This window comes from Nanorana parkeri, unplaced genomic scaffold (genome assembly GCF_000935625.1).
Source record: "Nanorana parkeri isolate BGI_ZX_2015 unplaced genomic scaffold, ASM93562v1 scaffold814, whole genome shotgun sequence".
In the NCBI taxonomy this organism is placed as follows: domain Eukaryota; kingdom Metazoa; phylum Chordata; class Amphibia; order Anura; family Dicroglossidae; genus Nanorana; species Nanorana parkeri.
In genome coordinates, this window is record NW_017307082.1 from 635,341 (window position 1) to 659,252 (window position 23,912).

Below are 23,912 nucleotides of genomic sequence, written 5' to 3' on the forward strand. Positions count from 1 at the left end.
TACTTGCTATCTGGGCAATCAGCTTCTCTCTTTCATTTTCAAAGCTTAACTGAGCAAACTGAAGAGAGTATCTGATAGTCAGGTGTATTAGAACCTTTATAAAGCGGATAACATTGTTTCTACATGTCAGTAACTTTTACACTGTAACAATAATGATATTCGGGCGATCTGCTGCCATACATCGGTGTGGTAGAGAGGTGCTGCCCTGGCACGATGAGACGACAGGTCAGTGCTGGCAGTGCCAGTCTGTCATTGTGTGCAGTCCCTGCTGCAGCCTGCTGGTGTAGGGGCGGATCGGGGGGCGGGGCCTGGCCGTACACACACACACCGCACTGCTCCTTCCCCGGATCACCTCCCTGCATTGCCCACACTGGGGGGCAACACTGCCACAGCTTCCCTTCTCCTGCCCATGAAGAGGCCCCGGCCGGATCATGGCGCCGTCCGGCCCTAGCAGTGTAAAGCGGAGGTGCAGGAGGTGTCTGTACTGGATACCGGTGCTCTTCATCACCATCATCGTCTGCTGGTCCTACTACGCCTATGTCATCCAGCTGTGTATAGGTGAGCCGCAAAACTTCATCGGGTGGCCGTGGGGAGGCGGCATGCATGGCACCACTGGGAGATCACTGGGGGAAGTCAGCAGATAACTCTCATCTCTCATGTGTGGGGGGTACAGATCGTATCCGATCCATATCTTCCGATCAGCAGAGAGACAGGGAAGGCAATCTATGGGCTGTCCATGAAGGACTAGGTATACAGACATTTATCACAGATCTGGAAGATTGCTGTAGCATTGCAAGTAAAACAATAATACAGGGTGTCCCCGGGCAGCTGGAAAAACATTCTTCCTGTATGGGGACACATGATTCAGCCAAATGACTGGCCTGTGCCCTAGACAGGTCCTCTTTGATCCAGCTTATCATGCAGGAGTGCAGTCACCTGTGCTTCATCATTATTACCTGTTACCCCCAAACTGAATGTCCCTCTGTCTGCGTACTGACACATGTCCTGTCCTCTCATGTTCTGTGTACTGGTCAGTGTATACTCCACACATGTCCATGTACTGGTCAGTGTATACTCCACACATGTCCTGTGTCCGTGTACTGGTCAGTGTATACTCCACACATGTCCTGTGTCCGTGTACTGGTCAGTGTATACTCCACACATGTCCTGTGTCCATGTACTGGTCAGTGTATACTCCACACATGTCCTGTGTCCATGTACTGGTCAGTGTATATTCCACACATATTCTGTGTCCGTGTATTGGTCAGTGTATATTCCACACATGTCCTGTGTACTGGTCAGTGTATACTCTACACATGTCCTGTGTCCATGTACTGGTCAGTGTATACTCCACACATGTCCTGTGTCCGTGTACTGGTCAGTGTATACTCCACACATGTCCTGTGTCCGTGTACTGGTCAGTGTATATTCCACACATGTCCTGTGTACTGGTCAGTGTATATTCCACACATGTAGAGTAGAGTTATGGGCCCTGCTTTATACATGACCCACGGAGCACAGGCTGCGTGTGCTGGTCTTGGAGCAAGCGGGGATCAGAGAAGTCCTTTACACAGGTCCCCTAGTCATTAATGATGAATTAACCCTTCCAGTGCAGGGGTAGTCCCACTGCAAGGGGAGTTTGGTTATAGGCTGAACACTGTATTGGGGCATTACCCACGTACCTGAAATGTTCCTCTAATCATGTGACCTCCATGCAGCCTCTGACAGTAGTGTCAGCACTGGAGGGGAAACTGACAGACGGGGCTGGAGCACAGCAGGTCTCTTGTCATGCAGCTTCTCCATTCAGAAAACATCTTATGTTCTTCACAAAGGATACAAGGAGTTCTGTGATTGGATAAGGGGAGTATGAACAATATCAATCTCCCTCTTATTGGTCACAGAATGCTGGATATTCTTTCTAAGAATACAAGGAGTTCTGTGATTGGATAAGGGGAGTATGAACAATATCAATCTCCCCCTCATTGGTCATAGAATGCTGGATATTCTTTTAAAAATGGACATTTTCTGAATGAAGGAGTTTCAGAACTCAGCGCTCCAGCCCCAGCTGTCTGTTTCAGTGCTGGAACTTCACCCGAGGGGCACATATCATTAGAGTTACTTTCTTGGTGCTGAGCTAACGTTCCAATAAAGTGTTAGCCCACATTTCAATTTTAAAGGAGACAAGTGGGGAGAGTAATAAATACTCTTCCCAAAACTCAGAGCCGACGTGAGACACTGCAGCTGTCACACACCGGCTCTATGTACCGAGAGCTGAGCAGTCACATGACCTCTGGGTCCTTGCTCCGAGCTGTTCTTTGTTCCTGATTGGAGGGACAGACAAGGGAGGGGGAGAGCACAGCTGGCTTTGGCTCTAGAGTCAGGCACCTCAATATTTTCAGCATCCTTCTTGACTGCGCTGTCAGCTGATAGTAAGCACAGGTCCACTATATGCTGACTTTGGGTCACAGGTGGACATTCGTAAATACACTCCCGTGACCCAAAAGAGAAGTAAAGCCAAAAAACATGGTTTGGTTTTACTTTTCTTTTAAATAATGGGCGCTGTGAAAAAATTGGTCCTAAAGGGTTGGCACTGTATACTAGAAGGCCACATGAATAAAACATTAGGAGGAAACACATACAGTATTTGAAGCCTTCTAGTATCCGGAATTCTTACCATAGTAAATGCATCCAAACAATGACTTCTACAAGAAATGTGCATCCTGCAGGAATCCATTATTTCCCAGACATCTCAGCACTGTGCACTTTTCAGGAGTGTCTTGTATTCTAATGAACACATTGGCAGTTTTTGGGGAGATATCCTTCTTACTTAACATGAATGAGAAATGAACATTCCGTAGACCCTAATTGAATGTCTATAAATTATATAAGTGGTGGACAGCCGGGAATATGGCATACCGAGCAGCTGCTGTGTACTTGTGTATATAGTATGAAGGTGCAGTAAAGGAAATTGTGGCTGAAACCAAAATAGAAGTACGCGTAGAAGCACAGACAGTGGTCATTTCTTAGAAAAGATGTATGCTTTTATTAAAGGAGAACTATGGGGTTAGGGCTTTTCCCCATAGTTCTCCTTAGTGTAACAGGAGGACACAAACTAGCGTCCTCCCGTCACCCTAAACTCAGTATACCGCAAGCTACAGTTTGCGGTATACTGAGACGCCGGAGCGGATCCCGACATCTATGTCGAGATCCGCCCAGCTGCATGAGTGACAGCTGGCTCTGCCTATCTAGAGGCAGGGGGGAATCCAGCCCCTCCACTGTCACGGCAGAGAGCCGTGACAGGATCGAGAGGTGAGCGAACGCCGTTATATGTTCGCTCACCTCCCGATCTACTGAGCCGACCTGTGACAGTCTCATTGTCACAGGTCGGCTAGAACTATGAGGTGAGGGAAAAGCACTCACCTCATAGTTCTCCTTTAATACCTTCATGCGCAGAAGCATAGGGCTCTATTTAAAACAATTTACAGAGCCATTTGCCATCCGTAACTCTGTGAACGTTCGTGCTTTGCGAATAGAGGCACAAACGGATGTTCTAAGTATATTTTCTTTTCAGGTTGAATGCAACTAATGATTATTTTCATTTAATTCATTTCATTTTCATTATTTTTTATCGATTAATCGGATTAAAAAAAAAAATCCCATCCTTCATTTAAAATAAAGTACACAAATGGAGTGTTACAAAGCTTACTTCAGAATAAAACTGCAGGCACAATTTTTTGCAATCGCACTGCACTGGAGTACACGGCAGTGTGGTACCGTGTGTTCCAGTGCGGGCGATCAGTGGAAGGCGCGTTTGGGGTGCCATTGAAACGAATGGCACTGCAAAGCACCTCCCGCAGCAGAATTTGTCAGATCAAAACCAAAAATTACTTTTTCCCCACTTTTTATAATTTTTTAAAATAATAGTATTGTAAGCGCAGCCAGCAATTCCTCCCAGCATGGAGGAGCGGGCTAGAGGATCCAACCAACTAATCGTTAATTAGAATAGTTGACAACTATTTTCATTTTCGATTAGTTGGTTGCAGCCCTAGTAATTGTAGAGCCATTCTCCCTGCAAAACTAATACTGCATTATGGCCACTAGATCGAGCTGAGGACCATAGAAAACAAGTATTGATTTCCTATGCTCCTCAGCTCCATCTAGTGGCCATGGTGTGCTATTTTCCAAACATTACATTCAACTTGAAATGACTGACTTGCCCAATGAAAATATACTAGGAACACTCTTTTTTGCCTATTCACACAAAATGAGTTTGGCAGGGCGAATGGCTCTACAAATTGTTTATGAATAGACCCCTTATAGTTATACTTGTACATATTTATGTCCTGAAATTGGAAAGCAGTACCAATTTCCAGTCCATCAAATACCATTTTGTTAAATGCCCCTTGCAGTGCGGGGGTAGCTCCACTGCAAGGGTTAAAAGAGAACTATGGCCTAACCCTTTTTGGCCATAGTTCTCTTCAGGGTCACAGGAGGACATATACTAATGTCCTGCGGTGACCCAAAACTCAGTATATAGCTGGCTATTGCCGGCTATATGCTGAGAGTGCATAGCCGTGCCACAGCCGAGACGGATCCCGACAATACTGTTGAGAACCACCCCGCTGGCTGATTGACAGCAGGCTCTGCCTATCTAGAGGCAGAGCCAGCTGTGCCTGCCCCCTCCACCATCTGTTCCTCCAGTCAGCACTTGAGAAACATAGAAGGGAGGGGGGAACTGACAGTCACTGCTCTCTGCAGGGAGATGATTGGGAAGTGAGCGATCAGCGGTGTGTGTTTGCTGACTTCCGGATCAATGGAGCTGACCTGTATCAGCTTCAGGGTCACAGGGCATCTTGAATTTTGGGGGTGGGTGTTTTTCACTCACCAATAATTCTCCTTTAATGTTCAATATGACCTACTGTATGTCTAGATCGCGCACACTGAATTGACATATTCTAAACAAGCAGTAAAAGCTCTTTAGAAGTTCACATTTATCTCTGTATCTGTTATCTTTGTGAAAGGTTCACAACAAAGGCATTGGGCTTTTTTTATGACAACAGATTCTTGGCAGGCTACCAGCGCTCTAATGTAGACAACCAGCGGGCATGGCTGCAGCTACCATGGGGCGAGTGAGGCATTTGTCTCAGGCGCAGCTGAGAGGGGGTGCAGCCAGGGCCAGTCTGGCTGCACACCCTTGTCCCTGTTGCCATTGCGAGCACATGGAGCCATTGGCATCAGGGGGCGCCAAGCGGGCAACACAGCTGCGGCTTGGCAGGGAGAACAGGAGCAGCACAGGGTGCAGCTTTTCCTCGGATCCCTGCTGCTCTCCCCCACCTGTATGAGCAGAGACTCTGTGCCCTCAATCTTTTTTTTCTATTTCAAAAGGGAAATGTCAGGGGTCTAGACCCCTAATATTTCCCCAAAGCCCTCCAACAGTGAAAAAAAATTAATAAAAAATGAATTAAAAAACACCCCCCCACACACACATTATTAGACATGTGCAAAGACTAACAATTTGTTTCGGATGAAATGAACAGAAACAAAAAATGTTTTCATTAGTTTCGTCAAAGAAACACATTTTTATGCTATTTTGGATTTGGCCAGCAGAGCATTCTGCGCGCCTCCATCCTGGAGGCGGGGCTCATGATGTCACATACCGCACAAGTCTGTTGGGGGGCACAATTTTCTATTCTTGCCTCAGACGCAAAAGGAGCTAGCTACGGCTCTGCCAGCGGGTGTTTCTAAGCTGATAGAAATGGAATGAAACCCGACTTTAGAATCTTTGTTGTGATCTTTAAGTACCTTTTGAGAATGAATAACCTCGCAATAAAAGCAGCTAAAGAGGTCAGGTGTGGTTTATTTTAAACATGGCGAGGGTTAATGTTTAAAATGCCCGGAGTTCTTCTTTAAGACTATGTAAATAGTTTAATGTCCATAGTCTGGGCACAGGCGCACTTCAAACTCACACTCTGAATAGCATGGTGGTCCGCCTGCTTTGACCTCAAAGCTTAGAGATGTGGGGTTTGCATTGCCGCACCTCAGACATGTATAGACTTTCTTCTGATATTTAACATGTTCCAAGGAATGTATCATCACTGTGTTCCTGTGCACATCATAAGCCACAATATTTCCTACATTTTCTCCTCAGAGATTTTTGAATTAGGGGCTTGCTTATTTGTATTAAATAAAATAACCACATATCAATTTTGGAGGTTTTCCCATGTAGACTGATGTTTATCTTTAGTCATTAATAGTGTTTACTGTTATATCATGGTGCAGATACATTCTGTGTCTTGAAGTTGAATAGTAAATAGCTGGTCTTGTTCTTCCTCCACTGGACAAAGCCTTCCAACTTGGGGGCCTAGCTACAACAGTGTTTTAAAAATACATTTGATGTGTGCTTTTGTTTTGGATGCAATAAGGTGCTGTGCATTATGTTTTTGGTGTGTACATACAACATTGCCTTAGGTCAAAGGTTTACAGCCAGGAAATTAACCAGGCCTCACCTTACCTCAAATGTCAGACTAGTAGATCTGTAGCTTAGCTACAACCAAAATGCTTTATTTTTATTTTGTGTTGGATAAAGCAGGAATTTTCTGTCAAGTTTTTCTTGGTTTGTGTATTGACATTGTGGAGTTTTTCTCTTACTTCCTGCCTGAACAGCAATCTCCGATGGGAAGACAGTCAAAAGCCCACATTTATAGTAGATTGAGAAAGTGATTTTGGGACAATGTTCCAATGACCCATGGGCCCAATTACCCATATTGGCATGAAAGGGACAGAAAATACGGGGAAATGCCCCTATTGAGGGCTTGCAGACAGAAATAAAAATCTGACAGAAATTTTAACTCCTTTTATTTAAAACAAACAACAAAAACTGCTGGTGGTTCTCCTCAAAACTTGCCTAAAACAAGGCAGGTGGAGGACAAAGGACTAGTCACCAGCAATGCTTGTGGTCTTCCTGCAACTGATCTCTTCCCATTACTAACTTCTCATGACTTGTTCTGCACTGTGTCTCTGTATGGAGGCAGCCATCTTAGTAGAGTGAGGGCTTTGCTTCCTCATGTCAGAGCCTCCAGCAAAGAGAATAGTGAGCAGTACAGTAGTGACATCACCAAAAGACTAGCAGTAAGAGGCAGCAGTGCCTTAAAGTGTATTTCTAGGCAAACCCCCTTTTTTTAGTTTCGGATAAAGTGGAGAGTGGTCAGAACCTAAATCAACTTTTTATTGCTATGCATGCCCACGCTGGGGAGATCTGCCCCTCTCCCCCCTCTTGTATGGGTGATCACTGTCACAAAAGAAAGAAGGTGAGGGAAAAATACAACATTTTAGAGTTGTCACCAGGATAAGATGCCAGTGGGGCACCTATTTTGGGGACATAAGAGGGATTTCCCCTCATTTTGGGCTTTCCTCTAATTTCCTGTTGCGTCCCTGCAACAGAAAGTGAAGGGGAATTCCCCAATAATACACATAATCTGACAGTGGTTTTAACCATTCCCTACTCTTACCAAAGCCCCCCAAAATGACTATACATACACTATAATTTTACACTGTAGATACACAGTTATTATGGAGTGGCTAGGCACACTCACATACCGGGAGGAGCACTGCTGTATTTCAGGAGAAATTCTACAGACAAAAGGTACATTTTAGGTACAAATAACATTTCTACATTTTCTATAGCATAGCAAATTTTAAGTGGAGATGTACTTCAAGTTAGCCCCCGCAGTAGATGAATGGAATAAAATACACATGTATTGTCCTGTAAGTGTGCACAAAAACGTACATCAATAGATTTATAGCAACTCCATCCAAAACTTCATATATTTGTATAGGGTGAGGGAGGAAGAGCCCCTTTTTTTTTTTTTTTTTTTTTTTTTTTTTTTTTTAATTCTGAATGTATCCTCCTTGACAGGATTTTCCCTAGCTTGTCTCCCTGCCTATTTGGCAAGACACAAGGGAAACAATAGCACCTTTTTAGTAGCATGGTGAAGAGCCTTTGTTAGGTTGTCATTGCTGGCTGTGTCCCTGTTGAGTTTTTGTACCCCTCTTCTCTTGTCCTTGTGACATAAGGAGATAGAACCCCAGCTACTGGAGAGAAAGCCTACTGTAGATGGACATAAACATTGATGAAGCACTTTACAGCTTTCATAGGGCTGTGTTTTCACAGCTGCTGTTCTGGTTCCATACTGGGTTTTGAGAGACATTGAAGTACCAGAACATTAGACATACCCCAAAAATAACTGCAGTTATATAAGTAGGCTTATATATTTTTGTGCCATGGCTCTTCTGGAGAGAATATGTTGGCAGAATTTGAGTCTCTCCTGAGGCCCAGTAAACACTGTTGCGCTGTGCAGGTGCACGTATGTGATTGGGAAGTCTGTATATTTCAATGGGCTTCCTAAAGCACCAAAATACACCAAAACAGTTCATATACTGCTTTTTGTAACACAAATTTCATTGTCACAGGTTGGCTCAGATTATGAGGCTGAGTGAAAATCACTCACCTCATAGTTCTCCTTTAATCCTTCTTTTTATTGCATATATCTATTGCTAGCAAGCAGTAGACATATGCAAAAACATTTTTTTTTTAAATAAAAAAAGTTGCCAAGCAGGTTATTACTTACCTGTGACTCCGCCGCTCACTCCCGTCCGAAGATCTGAAGATTCTCGAGCGGCCGTGAAGGATAATGGTGCGGGCACATGCGCAGTAGAGATCTTTGGCCGGGAGAAGAGGAGAGACACAGGGCAAGTCAATGCACGCAGCCCAGCCGCATGCATGTGCACAGACACCATGAGACACAGAAGACACAGCAGTCATCGCTGGATCAGAGACCGGCACCATTGCTGGAGGGACTTCTGAAAACTACTGGAAGGAAAAAGATGATCGGATCAAGAGGCATTATTTAAAGTCCTTAAAGCAGCATGGGGGGAATAATGTGACTTTAAAAAGACCATAAACACAAACCACATTAGGTACATATGCAGTATATACATATACAATATATGTCTGTCTCCAGGGGAAAAAATATTCTTATCCCTTGCAGTGGGGCTTCCCCATCACTGCAAGGGTTAAGTGTTCATCAAGGTATAAAATGTACGTGTGTATAAGACGTGAGAACGCCAAGCGACATACCATCTCTGCAGCTGAGGAGGAGACAGGCTGGAGGGATCGCTCTAACAGCCGCTGGCTCTGAGGATCAAGTCAGTATATCTTTGTTATTTTTGCACCTAGACAAAAATGAGCACTTAATGCTTGCAGTGCAAGGGTAGCCCCACTGCAAGGGTTAAGAATAACTTTTCCCAGAGTTCTTCCTTAATGTCAGCTTTACATTTTTAACATGAACTTGTCTGAATAGAAATATGGGGTGGCGCAAGGTGAAGAGCTCTCATCCTTATCCTTCTCTATTTAGTGAGTCACTGATGAAGAACAAGTGTGCAGGTCACTTACTCTGACTTCACTGCTTCCATCCTTGTTCCAGATCATTGACTCCCATTTCCACCCTGACCAGTCCATGAACAGAACAAAGATCGGAATTGCAGGTGTACTGGATGCTTTTGTTGTTTGCTTGCAGATAACATGCCCTTGGTGACTGATAATACATATGGATACATACTGATACAGCAGATTAGCACTACACTTTTACTATTGTACCATAATAACAAGGACTGTTGGAATACTTGTCATTTTTTTTTGCACAAATGATCAAAGTAGGAACATTTAAGGCTGGGAAATTCCAGTCCCCTAGCAGATCATTATTGAGCATGGATACTCTGATTTTATGCAGCGGTGACTCTATTGCAGATGGAGAAGATGTGTATTGAAGATGAATGCTTGCACATAATGATATGTTTAACCTTGCCCATGTGACTAATCCTCTCTTTGTCCTCAAAGTGTTGGATCATAGTCACAGATGTGCCATGATTCAGGGTTTTAGGAAACATTGGCTCCCTTCATATACATGAACACTGAGGTTTTGGATTCTATGATTCCTTTTTTAGTATTCTGTTACATTTCTGTAATCATCAAAAACCCCAGTAAGTGCGGCATTTGGGAAAGTTAAAGTGACACTAAACTCAGGAGTTTAAAAATATATTCAGGCACCTTAACCATTAACAAAAATGTATCTTATTTGTGTATCACTCAGCTGTAGATCCTCAAATCATCTCTGAATTTGTACTGGCACTGTCCTTCCTCCTGGAAGGTGGCTACTTTTGTTTCCCATGGTCCCTGTGTGTGTGGTAAAGTAGTCACCGCTCCAAGCTTGCTCCTGTAGTGGGCTACGATCTCAATACAAATTAGTAAACTATATGTGAGTTTGTAGTCCGTCATGGGAGTGAGCTTGGAGCGGTGACTACTTTACACCACACACAGGGAGCATGGGGAACAAAAGTAGCCACCCTCCTCCAGAAGGAAGGACAGTATCCTCCACAGCATGCTTTTGTAATTATGCTTCAGCAAAATCCTTCTCAACTCTCCCAGCTTTTAAGCTGCTTTCAGCGCACATCTAGCGCTCTGCTCCAGGTAGTTTGGAAATACCTATCGACTTTCTGTACTGATGACTTCTTGAATTGGAAAGGTGCAAAGACTGGATGTGTGCTGGCCAGCAGGTAAACAGCATGGATACCCGAGAGTTTGCTGGGGCATACCTTGTACATATCGCCTATCTCCCCAGATACTGCACCGTATCATTTCCTGGGCTTTTAAAAGCCAACACTACTCAGACCCGAGGTTCACACAGATGAACAGCAAGTGCATATGTACCAATGGCAAACTTGTACGCGATTTCTGTGTCATGGGGTGCTTAGTAGTGGGCAATGCTGATTTGTATTCAAGTGTAAGCAACATGGTAGGCTGCAAAGCTGAACTGAAAAATAGTTATAGTGATCTTAAGGTCAAAAGGTTTTTAACCACTTGCTGACCGGGTTGTTTACACCCCCTTCCTGGCCAGGCCATTTTTCATTATTCAGCGCTGCTGTACTTTGATTGACGTTTATTCCGTCATGCAACGCTGTACTGAAATGAATTGTATACCATTTTTTGGGGACAGATAGAGCTTTCTTGTGGTGGTATTTAATCACCACTGGGGGTTTTATTTTATTTTTATATAATATTTAAATATAATATTTAAAATAAAAAAATGGTTTTCCCTTTATTATTTTAGAAAACAATTATTTTTACCCAATTTTTTGGTAAAATATAAAAGGCGGGATCACGCCGGGTAAATAGACACCAAACATGGCAAGCTTTAAAATTGCGTGCGCCCGCGAAATTGCAAAAAAACCCACCATAGCCAAAATTGGCCATAGGCGACGCTTTAAAAGAATTTGCCGCTCATCAGTTTAGTGTTATCAGTGATAAGTGGCCCTAAAATTATTGCTCTCATTGCGACGTTCGCGCCGATATGTAACACGTGCAGCATAATTGGAGCAATCGTCGTTTTTGCGTGTAGGCGCAAAAACCCATTTTTGCGCATCTATGTGGGGGTAGGGGACTTTCAAAACATTGTGTGGGTTTTTTTTGTTTTGTGTGTGCAAATTTGTATTTATTTTGTGAGCATTTTTTATTTTTTACTTTTTTTTTCTACACTTAACTTTATTGTTATCACATAGGGTGCTCCTATGTGGTAACAAATTACAGTTACAGGTCCCCTTTATGGAGACATCAGGGGTCTCTAAGACCCCTAATGTCACCTAGGGACCCCCAGAGAAGCTGATGAAGCACAGATCTGCTTCATCAGCTTCTCTCTGGTTTCTGTACCGGAGAGTGACAGAGGAATGCGGAAGTGATGTATTATACATGTCTTCCTGCATTCAGAGACCAGGAGGAGAGCGGAGGGAGATCGCGGACTGTTCTCTCTGCGTTCTCAGTGAACAGAGCCACATCGCCCGGGATGGATGGACGCCCGGGATCGCGGGGACGGCGGCGGGGTCAGCGGCGGCGACCAGAGGTAAGGAGGGGGGAGCGCACCCTCACTTGAATCATACAAGCGATCGGGCGTCTTTACAGACGCTGGACCGCTTGTTTGTAAACGGCCATCGCTAGCCATTTAAAATCCTGGCGGGTTCGTGCTCGTGCACGCCAGGGGGCGGGCACGGGCACGAAGGACGTCTAAAGACGCCCACCTGCATCCAGGAGACTCCCGTCCGGCCGTCTTTCAACGATCGGCAGACGGGAGGAGGTTAAGCTATTTCAGATGTGAATTCAATAATTTTACAATGCATGTTACTCCTTGATGTTTAAAAGTTTTAGTTTCCTGAAGAATCAGCCGGTCTCCTGAGCACTAGCCCTGATATCCTGTTTTAGGGTGGCTCCTTTCCCTTGCAGGGTCCTATGGAATTACCCTTGTGTGTGCTAGTAAGCTGTGTGTGTCTTCACAAACATACAGAGACAGCAAGGCAATCCACTCCCTAGCTCCCTGCTCCTCTCTTCTCCTCCCTTCTCATAGCTAGTAGATGAACAGTTGCTGGAGACAGTGCTGTTCCTTGTGATCTTGTACTGAACAGGAAGTTCAGGGCAGCCGAGCTGAGAGTGTTGGAGTCAGCTGTTCATAAACATGATGATTGTAAGTGTTTGGGCAAAAATATCATTCTAAACTTATATATCACTGAAAACAAAGGCACTTTTAGAAATGTTTATTAATGACAATCTACAATCAGACACTTAAAGGTAATTACAGACTTCTTATTCTTTGCATACCTTATTTTTCTTTGTCTCCCCATTCTTCTTACGGTGGCCATTTTCAGGAAGGGCAGATTAATCCATCTCCCTTTACCTCCTAAAACTCTGGGCCTGCCTACTGGATCATGTGACAGTGCGCATCATCTCAAGGGGGAAACAAGGCCTTTCCCCCAAGATCTTGTGAGATTTGTGCAGTTTGCTGATGAGATTTCCCAGGAAGGCACTGGTGATGAAGCCTTCCCAGGATGCCTCTGTGAGTAAGGACAAACAATGTTTAACTAATAGATGTAGGATGATTTCAAATCAGTATGCAAAGCTGTGGGCTGATTTTTAGTGAAAGGGGGTAAATATCCGCTTTAACAGGGTTAGTCACCTAAAGGGTGAAGAGTTTGGAGAAAGCAGGAGAAGGGAACAATCTAGGACAGCATAGCTGAACTGGAAAGTGAGCTGTAATGGAAAATGTTTCCAAATCGGCTATTTTGTCCCAGACTGTTCACTTCTCCTGCTATCTCCAAACTCTTCACCCTTTTGTGAATAACCCGTTCAGTTTTTTTACTGGTTATGATTTGGGACCAAAGTGTTTGAATGACAAGATTGGCTGAACAGCTGACATACTGTATATCTAGCTGCTGGCCTGGAATACCACTTTAAGCTTTGAATAGCTCATATGTGCTTGTACTAAAACTTCACTACTGAACACACTGTCATGCATCCCTGAAATGTTAGAGCTGGGATGGAATTAGTGCCTACAGAGAGGGACCAGCATGCCGAGCTAAAAAGAGACTACATAATAGATCTCCTGGGGTAAAGGAAGAGCTTACAGCAGGAGGGACAAATTACAGCAAGTAGGCTATAACAACCATGAGGCATTGCATTTATACTGGGAAAATAGAACAGAAAGACCCCAGATACAATACATTATGAAAAGGTTTAACATGAAAGCTATCATTTAGAGCTAATTTGACTTAATATTGTTCACTGGATATTTGAAGAGAAGCATATCTGCCCTGTAACTGGTGCCTTATCCCACCAACTAGAGGACCTAGAATAAGAGGCCCTGCATACTCTGGCTTCCATCCAAGCCTCTGTACAAAAAGATATAGAAGGGTCTGTAATATAAAGATAATCAATGTGTATTTTACCCCAACATAGGTAGGGTGGTAAGGTGATCCCTGAGCATGTTTATCTATGCACACATCTAATTAAAAAGATAATTCCTCAACACAGCCCCTAAACACATGGGCAATATTTGAATTCTAGCTTTCTAAAGAGTATTGGCATCAACTAGTATTTGTAAAATATTTGATAAGCATTAGACCCCTTTTGCACCGGTGGTCCTGTCAGTTTTTCAAGCGGGCCCGATCGGATGTCCAGTGCTAGCCTATGGGCAGTGGAGTGTAAACGAATGGGCGTCCATTTACATACGTTTCCCCCGACTGCGGCCAGGTCTGGAAAAGCAAAGTGATCAGGGATGCGTTTCCCGCACCTGATCGTGCCAGTATACTACCCTTTTATAACATCAGTATTGTAGTAGGAATACATACTAGAGTTATTTTTGATAATGCAATCAAAGCTTACTTGAAAAAATCCCTTCCTGGATTCCCAGTGTGCGTTCCATCTTTTTCCCTGCTGCTTGATGTGCTGCAGTCTCGATTTCTCAAGAATACATATCCCATCATGCATTGCTTCCAGCAAGCAATGATAATGTTCCATTGTTTAGACGTTGCATTGTAGTTCAGAAGTCAGGCTCTGTGAGTTGTGACACAGGAAAGTGCATATTCACAGGGCTGAGTGAAATTGTGTCAGTGCATTGAGGAGGTACATCCTATGGACATCTTTAATAAGCACTTTTACAAACTGCGGGATTGATCTGGTTATTAGGACTGGGATAGAACGTATGGAAATTCAGTATAGAAATCCATATTTATTTTTTTGTTTTTGACCATAGATACCCTTTAAAGAAGAAATCTAGGAAAGTTTTTATTAACCCTGCACGAGCTGCTGTCACAGCCGGCTGGCTTGGAGAATCGGGTGAGTATAACGTTATTATTTTCCTCCCAAGATCAAAACGAGCAGTTAACCCTTGCAGTGCTGGGGTAGCCCAACTGCAAGGGTTAATTTTAAAAAACAGGTAAAACAGATACTTTACAAACAAAGTACCTGTGCTCACAGACCCATCCTTTGAGTGAGTCAGTATTCACTTGAAGAAGTAACAGCCACAACGTTGTTTAAACCACCTTTCAGCTCTAGACCAGGAGTGCTGTTTACACGTCTTGTGAGTTCGGGCTGTAGCTTGGTACAAGTCTTTGGCTGGGCACACACCTTACAACCATCGCAAGACTTTTGTCTTGCGATGGTTGTAAGGTACTTAAAAGAACGTACGATCTGCCTATCTTGCATAGGCAGATCGCATTTGCGATGATCGCAAGCTACGCCCCCCGAGGGGCGGGCTTCCGATGACCGCCAAGCCGAACGTGCAATGTGCGCTTGCGCACACTGGGCCGTATGGCTTTTATCGTACGAACATGCCACAAACCCGCCGAACATCGTACTATGCTCGGCGGGTTTTCGAACATGTCCGTAAGTTAAAAGTCGTGCGATCTTACAGTAGTAGAGGTCGCACGGCTTCCACACACCTTACAATAATCGTACGATCGCGGGATTTCCCGCGATTGTCGTACGATTATCGTACGGTGTGTGGGGACCTTAAGTCAGGTTGCACAACTGCTTGTAATTGTCTCCTGAGCTCGAGGTCCTGAAGAGCTGCTGCTCAGTTCCCAGCTGTATCACAGAGAAGAGAGAAAGCTGTTTACCTCCAAATTGGAAATGTTCACAGGAAGTTAGATGACCATAAGAGGCTGCAAAACAAAGTTCCATTAGTATAAAATGTTAGGTATTTATTACAATCAGTCAAATGCATAAGCACAAAGCGTCAGATAACACCACAGCATATCACCTAGATACTAGTAGTTGCCTGTATCAGAGAGCCATGTAGTATTATCATTGGCTGTAATCATCTTTTCCATAAAACGTTTTATTACAGGATTTCCTGTCAGTCTCAGTACTTGGTAACAATGCTTAGTAAATTGGGATAAAGTTTATCTGCAGTGCATCATCCTGCCAGTTTATAATACCAGACAACAGAGGTCACAAATGAAATGTTCATTTAAGCTGTGACAAGCTTTTGTTCACATCAGACGGGTCTGTATTCACCAGCCCCAGCTTTTATACTGTGCTATAGTCTGAGCCCAAGCAGCAATCTACAGAAGAAGACAGAATGCAGGTACCATCAGACAGCAATGAATTGCATAGGACATAAGAATAATAGAACTATTACAACTCTTCTCACAGGATTTACAGGTGTTTGTGTACTGCCACATGCAGCAGCCTGTACAAATCGGTGCCAGACTGACAGATGCCATGTGCACACCTATATCCAAGCATTTACATCTGTGTAGGGATGGATGAGCAGCCCTAAACGCGTATAGTCTGCATCCAAGGCCACTCATCTGTCCCTGTAGTGGTGTAAACTCGGCTGTGCATACAGCTGTGGCATCTGCTGCTCGTGGTTGTACGCAAACTCCTGTGACACCTAGGCATCATCCTGGGTGCACAAACACACGCATTGATCATACTATGCGGCACTCTGTGCCCTTGGAAATGAGGTCTGAGACATTGAAAACCTGATGAACTTTTAGGTTAACATTGCAATAACAACTTGAAACATGAACTCCCTGAAAACACATTGAGAGGAATTTATCAAAACTTAGCTGAAACAAAAGGAAAATCTGATTGGTTGCCATAGGCCACTGCTCCAGATTTTGTCTGCTCCAGTTTTGATAAATTCCCCCATTATACTTTCCTTTTAATGTCCTTTGCCTTGTTTTGGAGTAGGCAGCAACTACTAGGGATGCACCGATACGAATACTAGTATACTACTCGTACTCGCCCAAATGCTCCCGATGCTTATTCTGATCTGGAAATTCCTGGATGGATTCCTGGATGAATTAGCCGGATGGAGAGAATCATTACACACTGCGCGGCTTCCTGATTGGCCAGGAAGCCGGCTCCATGCTCCCTCGACACTTGGTGACGAAGGGGAGTATGGGGCCAGCTTCGTGGTCATTCAGGAAGCCAGGCGGTGTGTAATGACTCGCCGCCTGCCTTCCTGATTGTTCAGTAAGCCTGCCAATCAGGATGCCGGGCGTCGAGTCGTTATTCACCTCCCACCAGTCTTTAGCCACCACCTGGTGACGAGGGAGTATTGAGCTGGCTTCCCGGCTAATCAGGAAGCTGGGGGGTGGCCAATGACTCGCCGCCTGGCTTCCCGGCTAATCAGGAAGCCGGTCGGTGAGTCATTACACGCCACCTAGCTTCCTTAATGGGACTTCCAGTATCAGTATTCGGGAACGGCAAGCACCATAAAAAAATATCGATGTTCGTACTCAATATCGGAAAACCGGTATTGGTGCATCCCTAGCAACTACTGTGGATGACTGTGACACCAATGATCACACCAATCATGATCACTTTAGATGTACAGACATTGGTATGAATAGCAGAAGAATGGATATAGTCAGAATGTACAGACGGCTAATAGTTTCACAATGTCATTTCAGGACATGCTCTTCAAAATAACACAGCAGAGATAGGAGACAATGAAGCATCAAATGATGATACATATGTAGAATGCTGTGTAGAGGCAGCCAAGAACTGAGATGTATATTTAGTCCGTGTGTTAGCACCCAAGCAGATTTCAGTCTATTATAGTCACACTGCAAAATAGGCTTTATTGAGTACTATGTAGGAGAAGTAGGGAGGATTCATGCAATGATTCCTGAATAATGCATGCAGTAGCTGACATCCCCCAGTGTTTACTTAGTACTCCAGTGAGGTTACTTACCAATCAGAGCCACCAGCCGTAGGTTGATGAGTTCTAGTAGGCCGAGACGATACTATCTCAAGGTTAGTATTTAAGTTACCAAATGCTTTATATAGCCAGTGGATGTGAAAATAATTTAAAGACATGCCATGCCAAAAATGTATTTTATGTTGAGGTGCTCTGCGCACTCTCTTCAGTTTGTTCAGTTAAGATTTGAAAATGAAAGAGACAAGTTGATTGGTTGCCATAAGCAACTGCTCCAGATTTTGTCTGCTTCTGTTTTGATAAAGTCCCCTCACTGTCTATATGTAACGTACATTTGCTGTACATGGTTTGTTTGGTAGTATATTTTAACCACAAGCTAAAAAGCTGAGTTTTAGTGCTGCGGGCTAGTGTCTGTGTAAGGTCTACACAGGGGTGGTATGATGCACCGTTTCAGTGCATCACACTGTTTATTTTTTAACTTTATTAAGCATTCACAAAGTGTACACTCCATATAGATATCTGCACAGTGCAGTATATACACTTCACTACTTGGTGAGTCACTGGCATGGAACATGCATACCACGCACTGCAGAGTAGTGAAGCAAGGAGGTGAGACCCATGGAGGTTCCACCACTAGAAGCAATTTACAAATGAATGCTTGAATATTTCTATGTCATAAATAATGAGTAAGCACTCTGCAAACAGAGGCGTAACAAGAACCTTCAGGGCCCCGGTGCAAGAAACCATGAAGGGCCCCCCCAACCGCCATGGCACCGCATGGTTAACAGGAAGGCTGCCAAGGTCCCCAGCAAGCGTGGGACCTCGGGCAGCTGCTTGTTTAAAATTTTAGTGCCGGTGCTCTGTCGAGAATGCCGACCCAGTATCTGCGTTTACGTACAGACGGGATTAACGAGGAAACCGGCATTTATTTACAGTTTTCGTTTGTAATGGTTAATTGTGACCGGTAATAATATACCATCCATGGCAGTAAATGATGGATGGAATATTATTATCGGTCACAATTAACGATTTAAACGAAATACTTTGTAAATAAATCCGTTTCCTTGATAATACTGGTCTGTGCGCAAGCGCAGATGCTGAGGTCGGAAAATTCGACTACGTCGGCGTTCTCGACAGAACACCGGTATCTGCGTTGGGGCTTTTTCACGAGTATGAGTACTCGTGAAAATGCCCAATATTGGCACTGGTGTATCCCTACTTAAAAATGTAATGCATTGCTGGGACTTGTAGTCCTACATAGTTGGAGCTATTCTGCATTGATGTATAATGATTATACAGCAATGCAGAATGCCACCAGCTATGCAGGACTACAAGTCCCAGGAGGTAGACATTGTTGTATCTGTAGTTGTTGCTTCTAACACTAATATCCATCTAGGGTTGCCACTCAACTTACACCCTTTCTGATTGCATTCACCTTGACATCTTAGACTGGGCGACATGAAATCTAATTTGTCTTGCTTGTTTGATTTTTGTAGGCAGCCCCCAGCCCTGCAAATGAAAAATGTGCATCATGTGCTCTTTTCTTTCCATTCAGCTTTTTATGCATAATGGTTCAATTTAATTTTTCAAACAGAATAATTTTTATGTGAGGGTGGTACATTTTTTGTAATTAAATTTATCAAATAGTAAGGGCCCATTCACACTAGATGCAGAACGCACTGCCTCGCATTGCGGCCGGCTAACTTTTTAGTGGGACAGGAGGGGGCGTGACGGGCCATTAAAGTGAATGGCGCCATAGCCACGCCCTCCGTCCGCAATGCAATTGCCCGCACGGGATCGTAAGGCACATTGTGCCTGCTGTCCGGTCCGATCAAAATAGTGCTTGCAGCATTTTGACTGCACCGGACCGCAGGCACAATGTGCCTTGCGATCCCGTGCAGTCGATTGCATTGCGGACGGAGGGCGTGGCTACGGCGCCATTAACCTTAATGGCCCGCCACGCCCTCCCCTGCCCCACTAAAAAGTGAGCCGCCCGCAATGCGAGGCAGTGCGTTCTGGCCAGAATCGGGCCGGAACGCACTGCATCTAGTGTGAATGGGCCCTAATACTTGTATTAATCAATAATAGTATTGTTTTTACAGAATGTGTGTTGGGCACACATGAATGACATCTCTTGTTTTTTGGGTTCAGACAGATTTGTCAACGAGGTGCCAACAAGGTAGGATTGTAGGTAGCATGCTATCAGCCTTATGTCCAAAGCTGCCATTGAAATGTGTAGTCCATCAATCAGGATCTTTCAGAGATCCTTGAGCCCCAAGAGCTACCTTCTTCTACCTCTACATCGTGTTGCTCTGTTGCTGTAGCATCCAGAAATGACAAAAAAAAGCCAAAAAACAAATAAAATAAAAATATAGAAAAAAATGTAAAATATTGTTCTCACCTTAAGCCTTACGGATGCCCATTTACCTTTTTTGTCCACTAAAATGGTGATCAAAATATATATTGCCTAGAAGTCACATTTTTCTCCTTTTTACCCATCTGATAAGAGTTATATAATATATTCTGTAATAACTGTTCACTGAGGGCGATGTTGTTTTCATCTTTTGAAAAGATGGAATTTAAACATTTTGTAAATGTGTTGCTATGGCAGATGGGCAAGTTAAATATAATTCCTTAATAGCTTTACTAGGCAGATAAGAGGGATGACAACTAAATATGGAGCAGTATGTCTGATGGGAGATATATTCATGAAACAAGTCATCTGAGATGTGACTAGACATCGGGGATGTGTTAGGGACAAGGTACCACTTTAATTGTAGTGTTCAGGTGCATACTACCAAATACCAGAAAGGTTGTACTACATACATTCTACTTTGGACCTATGTGGAGAGAACAATGGTAGGATACTTCTAAGAACAGTGTCATTTTAGATTTAATATTGTTTTTGGTATTTTTGGTCATGTACAGTGTCCAAGGTGTGTCATGTAAGACGAGCCTTGAAACCTCTTCCTGGCCGCTGGGTTTTGTATTGTTCTGCGTCACTGGACCCGCTTTAGATGACACATGCAGCACCCTGGGTGACCTCAGACAACACACTTCCTGTGTAATGCGTGTTAGCCTTTTCAGTGCCTGAGAAAGGGGCAGGACCCGGAAACATGTTGCTTTATGGACTTTAAGGACTGAGGGACAGATTGGATCTTACATAGTATTTACACTGCTTTTATGTTATTTATTACATGATGGCAGTATCATATGTACAATGAGGACATTGTTCTTATAAAGTGCAAGGGAATATGTTATGCTCTCTCCCTTATCTTCTACTACTCTGCTGCCATTTTTGTATGTTCTGTACAATCCACTCCTCCAGAATGCCAACTGCACATGACCACTCATGACAGAAAATGTGCAAAGCATGGCATCCATAAAGGAGGATACCTATAACTTTTCAGCTGGGAGAAATATTTGGGGTTTGAATTTTACTGGTTCGACTTCCGGGATTCTGTCACTTTTCCTAAAAAAAAGAGCTAGCAATATACAGAACGCTTGCACACATTACAAACCAGGCTGAAAATATGAGGCCCTGCACCCCCATGAGGAACTAGGTATTTTGCACTGGAAACATGGGGAAAGGGGGTATAAGTGGGTCAGGGGATTGGTTTTTTGAGAGACACCGTCACTTTCCCCCTGGTGGTAGTAGTTTTTATGAAGTTGAAGAGATTAATGTGTAATAAATAGGTTGATGTTTAATGGATACCCAGCAGTCTCCAGGCCTATAAAATCGAATAATTGTATATTAAACCTGGAACGTAATTCTTCTGTGCCATTCAAAGCAAAACACAGTCCCTGAGTTGTATGAAATGTGCATAGAAGCAGTCCACAGCAAGGATGCTGTTATGTGAGCTGCATGAATACACTCAAACAATACTTACATAAAATCATCTTCGTAGCCCAATAACATTAAATTATAGAACCACGAAGCATATCAAATAATGTTTAACAACTATATTTTTGGTCTTGATCATTGTGCACAAGTAACTATTGATTGACCTTAGCATTTCCCATTCTTAAGTAGAGCAGCCAAGATCTATTATGGACATAATGAGGCATGAGAGGGTAGGAGGAGTGGGAGATGTACTGTGACTGGCTGCACAAAAAAAGCAAATCAAGTGCATGGTATGGAGCATAGGAAACAAAAGTACAAGCAACAGAGAGGAGGGGATGAGATACCCAGTCACAGTTTACTTTTGTGTGTGGGAGAAGTGGGGACACAGGTACTGAAAATATTTCTTATAATATTTCATATTGCAGCTAGCAGGTGGCTTACAAGAATCCTTTTCCTCTCGTACAGCACACACTGTCTTCTAGATCTTTAGTCTGCAAGTGCAGATTACAATTGTTGAGCCAGTGTTAGTCTTTCTTATTATAAAGCCCAGCATGAAGCGCACACGAGTCAGAATGAAAACACCCTGTATGAAATTTCTATTGTTAAAAAAAAAGATTTTATACAAAGAATGTTATAAAATGATAAACCTTACAAAATGTAAATGAAATTGTCCAAAAAAAATATTGTTTCACAACTGTGCAGTCTACAATTGCAGAGCGAGTGTTAGGCTTTCTTATTAGAGAGCCCAGCATGCTGTGCATACACTTAAGTATGAAATCACTCTGTATTAAATGTTTATTGTTAAAAAAAGGATTGTACAAAGAATGTTATAAAATGATAAATCTAAAAAATTAAAATTGTCCAAAAATCAATATTGTTTCGCTATAAACTGGAACTTTAGTAGCCCATGTTTTGGGATTTTTTCATAGCTGAAAATAGATCGGAACCTTCTACATTGTACCTGTTACATATGTAACTGCTGGCACCCATGATAAAGTTTTATATCTTACTGGTTCAGATGAATGTAATGAAGATCTGTGAAGCTAGAGTCCCAATGAACTTTCAGTTTAAATTGGCTAAATACATTCCAGGTGCATTAAAACAAAAAGTATGCACGGTCTTAAAGTTCATTTTCTTTCTGAAGCAGCTGGGACCAGAGTAGCAAAGCCTGTCCCCTGCCAGCAGCTGCAGAGTGAGACCCTTCGTCTCTGCAGAAAAACAAGGTGTCTCTGCAGACACAACCCTTTGCTGAGTCAGACCAGGGGGCATGTCAGACCTCTGAAGAGAGAACACTGTTTCCCCACAGAGAGCAAGGGTCCTGCTCTGCAGCTTGCTGCCAGGGAACATACTTTACTACTCAGCTGTTAGTTCCTTTGGAGTAAAACAGACTTTAAGGGGTCCATTCACAAAACAGCCGTAGGCAGCCTAGTGAATAAGCGACCCGAAGTGAAGTGAGACGAATGCTGTTCGGCTATTCACTTCAGGCTTGTACGGCTGATTTGTACGGCTTGCTTCGTGTGCCTTCGGGTCGGCCGAACATGCTCAGCATGTTCGGCCAACCCGAAGTGCAGAAGGAGTTCGACTCAGCCGATCCAACATTTGGATGCCGAACAGCAGTGAGTGATTAGCGGAATGCCGCTGAGCGGCATTCTGCTCGGCTTTTCTGCTCGGTACCTCTGTGGTACCGAGCAGAATAGAAATATAGTTTACAAAAGTAGAAAACAAAATAGAAAATGATTGGGCGGAGCTAGCAGTGACAGCTAGCTCTGCCCAACTGTTTTCTATTGGCTGGGTGGTTCTGCTGCCGTCAGAATTTAAAAAAAAAAACACCAATTCTACTGAACCGTAGGGATCCTGGGCCCGAAGCTAACCGAAGGATCAGCCGAAGCTACGGCTAGATCCTTCGGCAGCTTTATGAATAGACCCCTAGGACTTTGAGGATCTTTTGTTTTGATATATCTGAGATGCATTTAGCTAAATCGAAACTGTAAGTTAATTGCCATATTTTGTTTACCAATAAATACAAATTAGAAATAACATCATGTATGGCCTGTAACAGGATTTGGTAGTTGTATCTCATTGGTTACCCTGCAGTGTTCTGGATTGTAGATGAAATGATCTGCCCTAGTTTATAATGTTTACTTTATATTCTGACTCAGTCTGTTTTTTTACAGTGTCCATGGATAATATTGGAGAGAAAGGTGAGTTACTTTTGTTTTATTATAATGTATAAAGCCACAGCGGTATTACTGGTTATCACTGAAGGTGGACAGATGAATGCAGAGCTTATGAGCCAGGCAGTTCCTATCTTGAGGAGCCAGGTAACCTTTGTTACCAGTTATATCATTCAGAATTTTTTTTTTTACAGTTACGTGGTCACTGGAATTTGACCAATATCCATTTTATTAGCATGTTTAAAGGAAAAGTGTAAACTGGTAAAACATGTAAACTGACATTTGCAGGCAGATTGCAGGCAGCATGATGGGGCAGTTCATGCTTTTACTGTTATAAAACTCCAG

General features: G+C 43.4%; 1 protein-coding gene across 1 annotated transcript in view; it reads left to right on the forward strand.

Moving 5' to 3' along the window:
• Positions 1–278: 278 nt before the first annotated feature.
• Positions 279–23,912, forward strand: part of ZDHHC2 (zinc finger DHHC-type containing 2) — a 75,136-nt gene continuing 51,502 nt past the window's right edge. The window contains exons 1-2 of the mRNA XM_018565120.1: positions 279–558; positions 23,568–23,594. Coding sequence (XP_018420622.1) covers positions 432–558; positions 23,568–23,594 — 154 coding nt within the window. The 5' untranslated portion in view covers positions 279–431. The remainder of the gene's footprint in view (positions 559–23,567; positions 23,595–23,912) is intronic.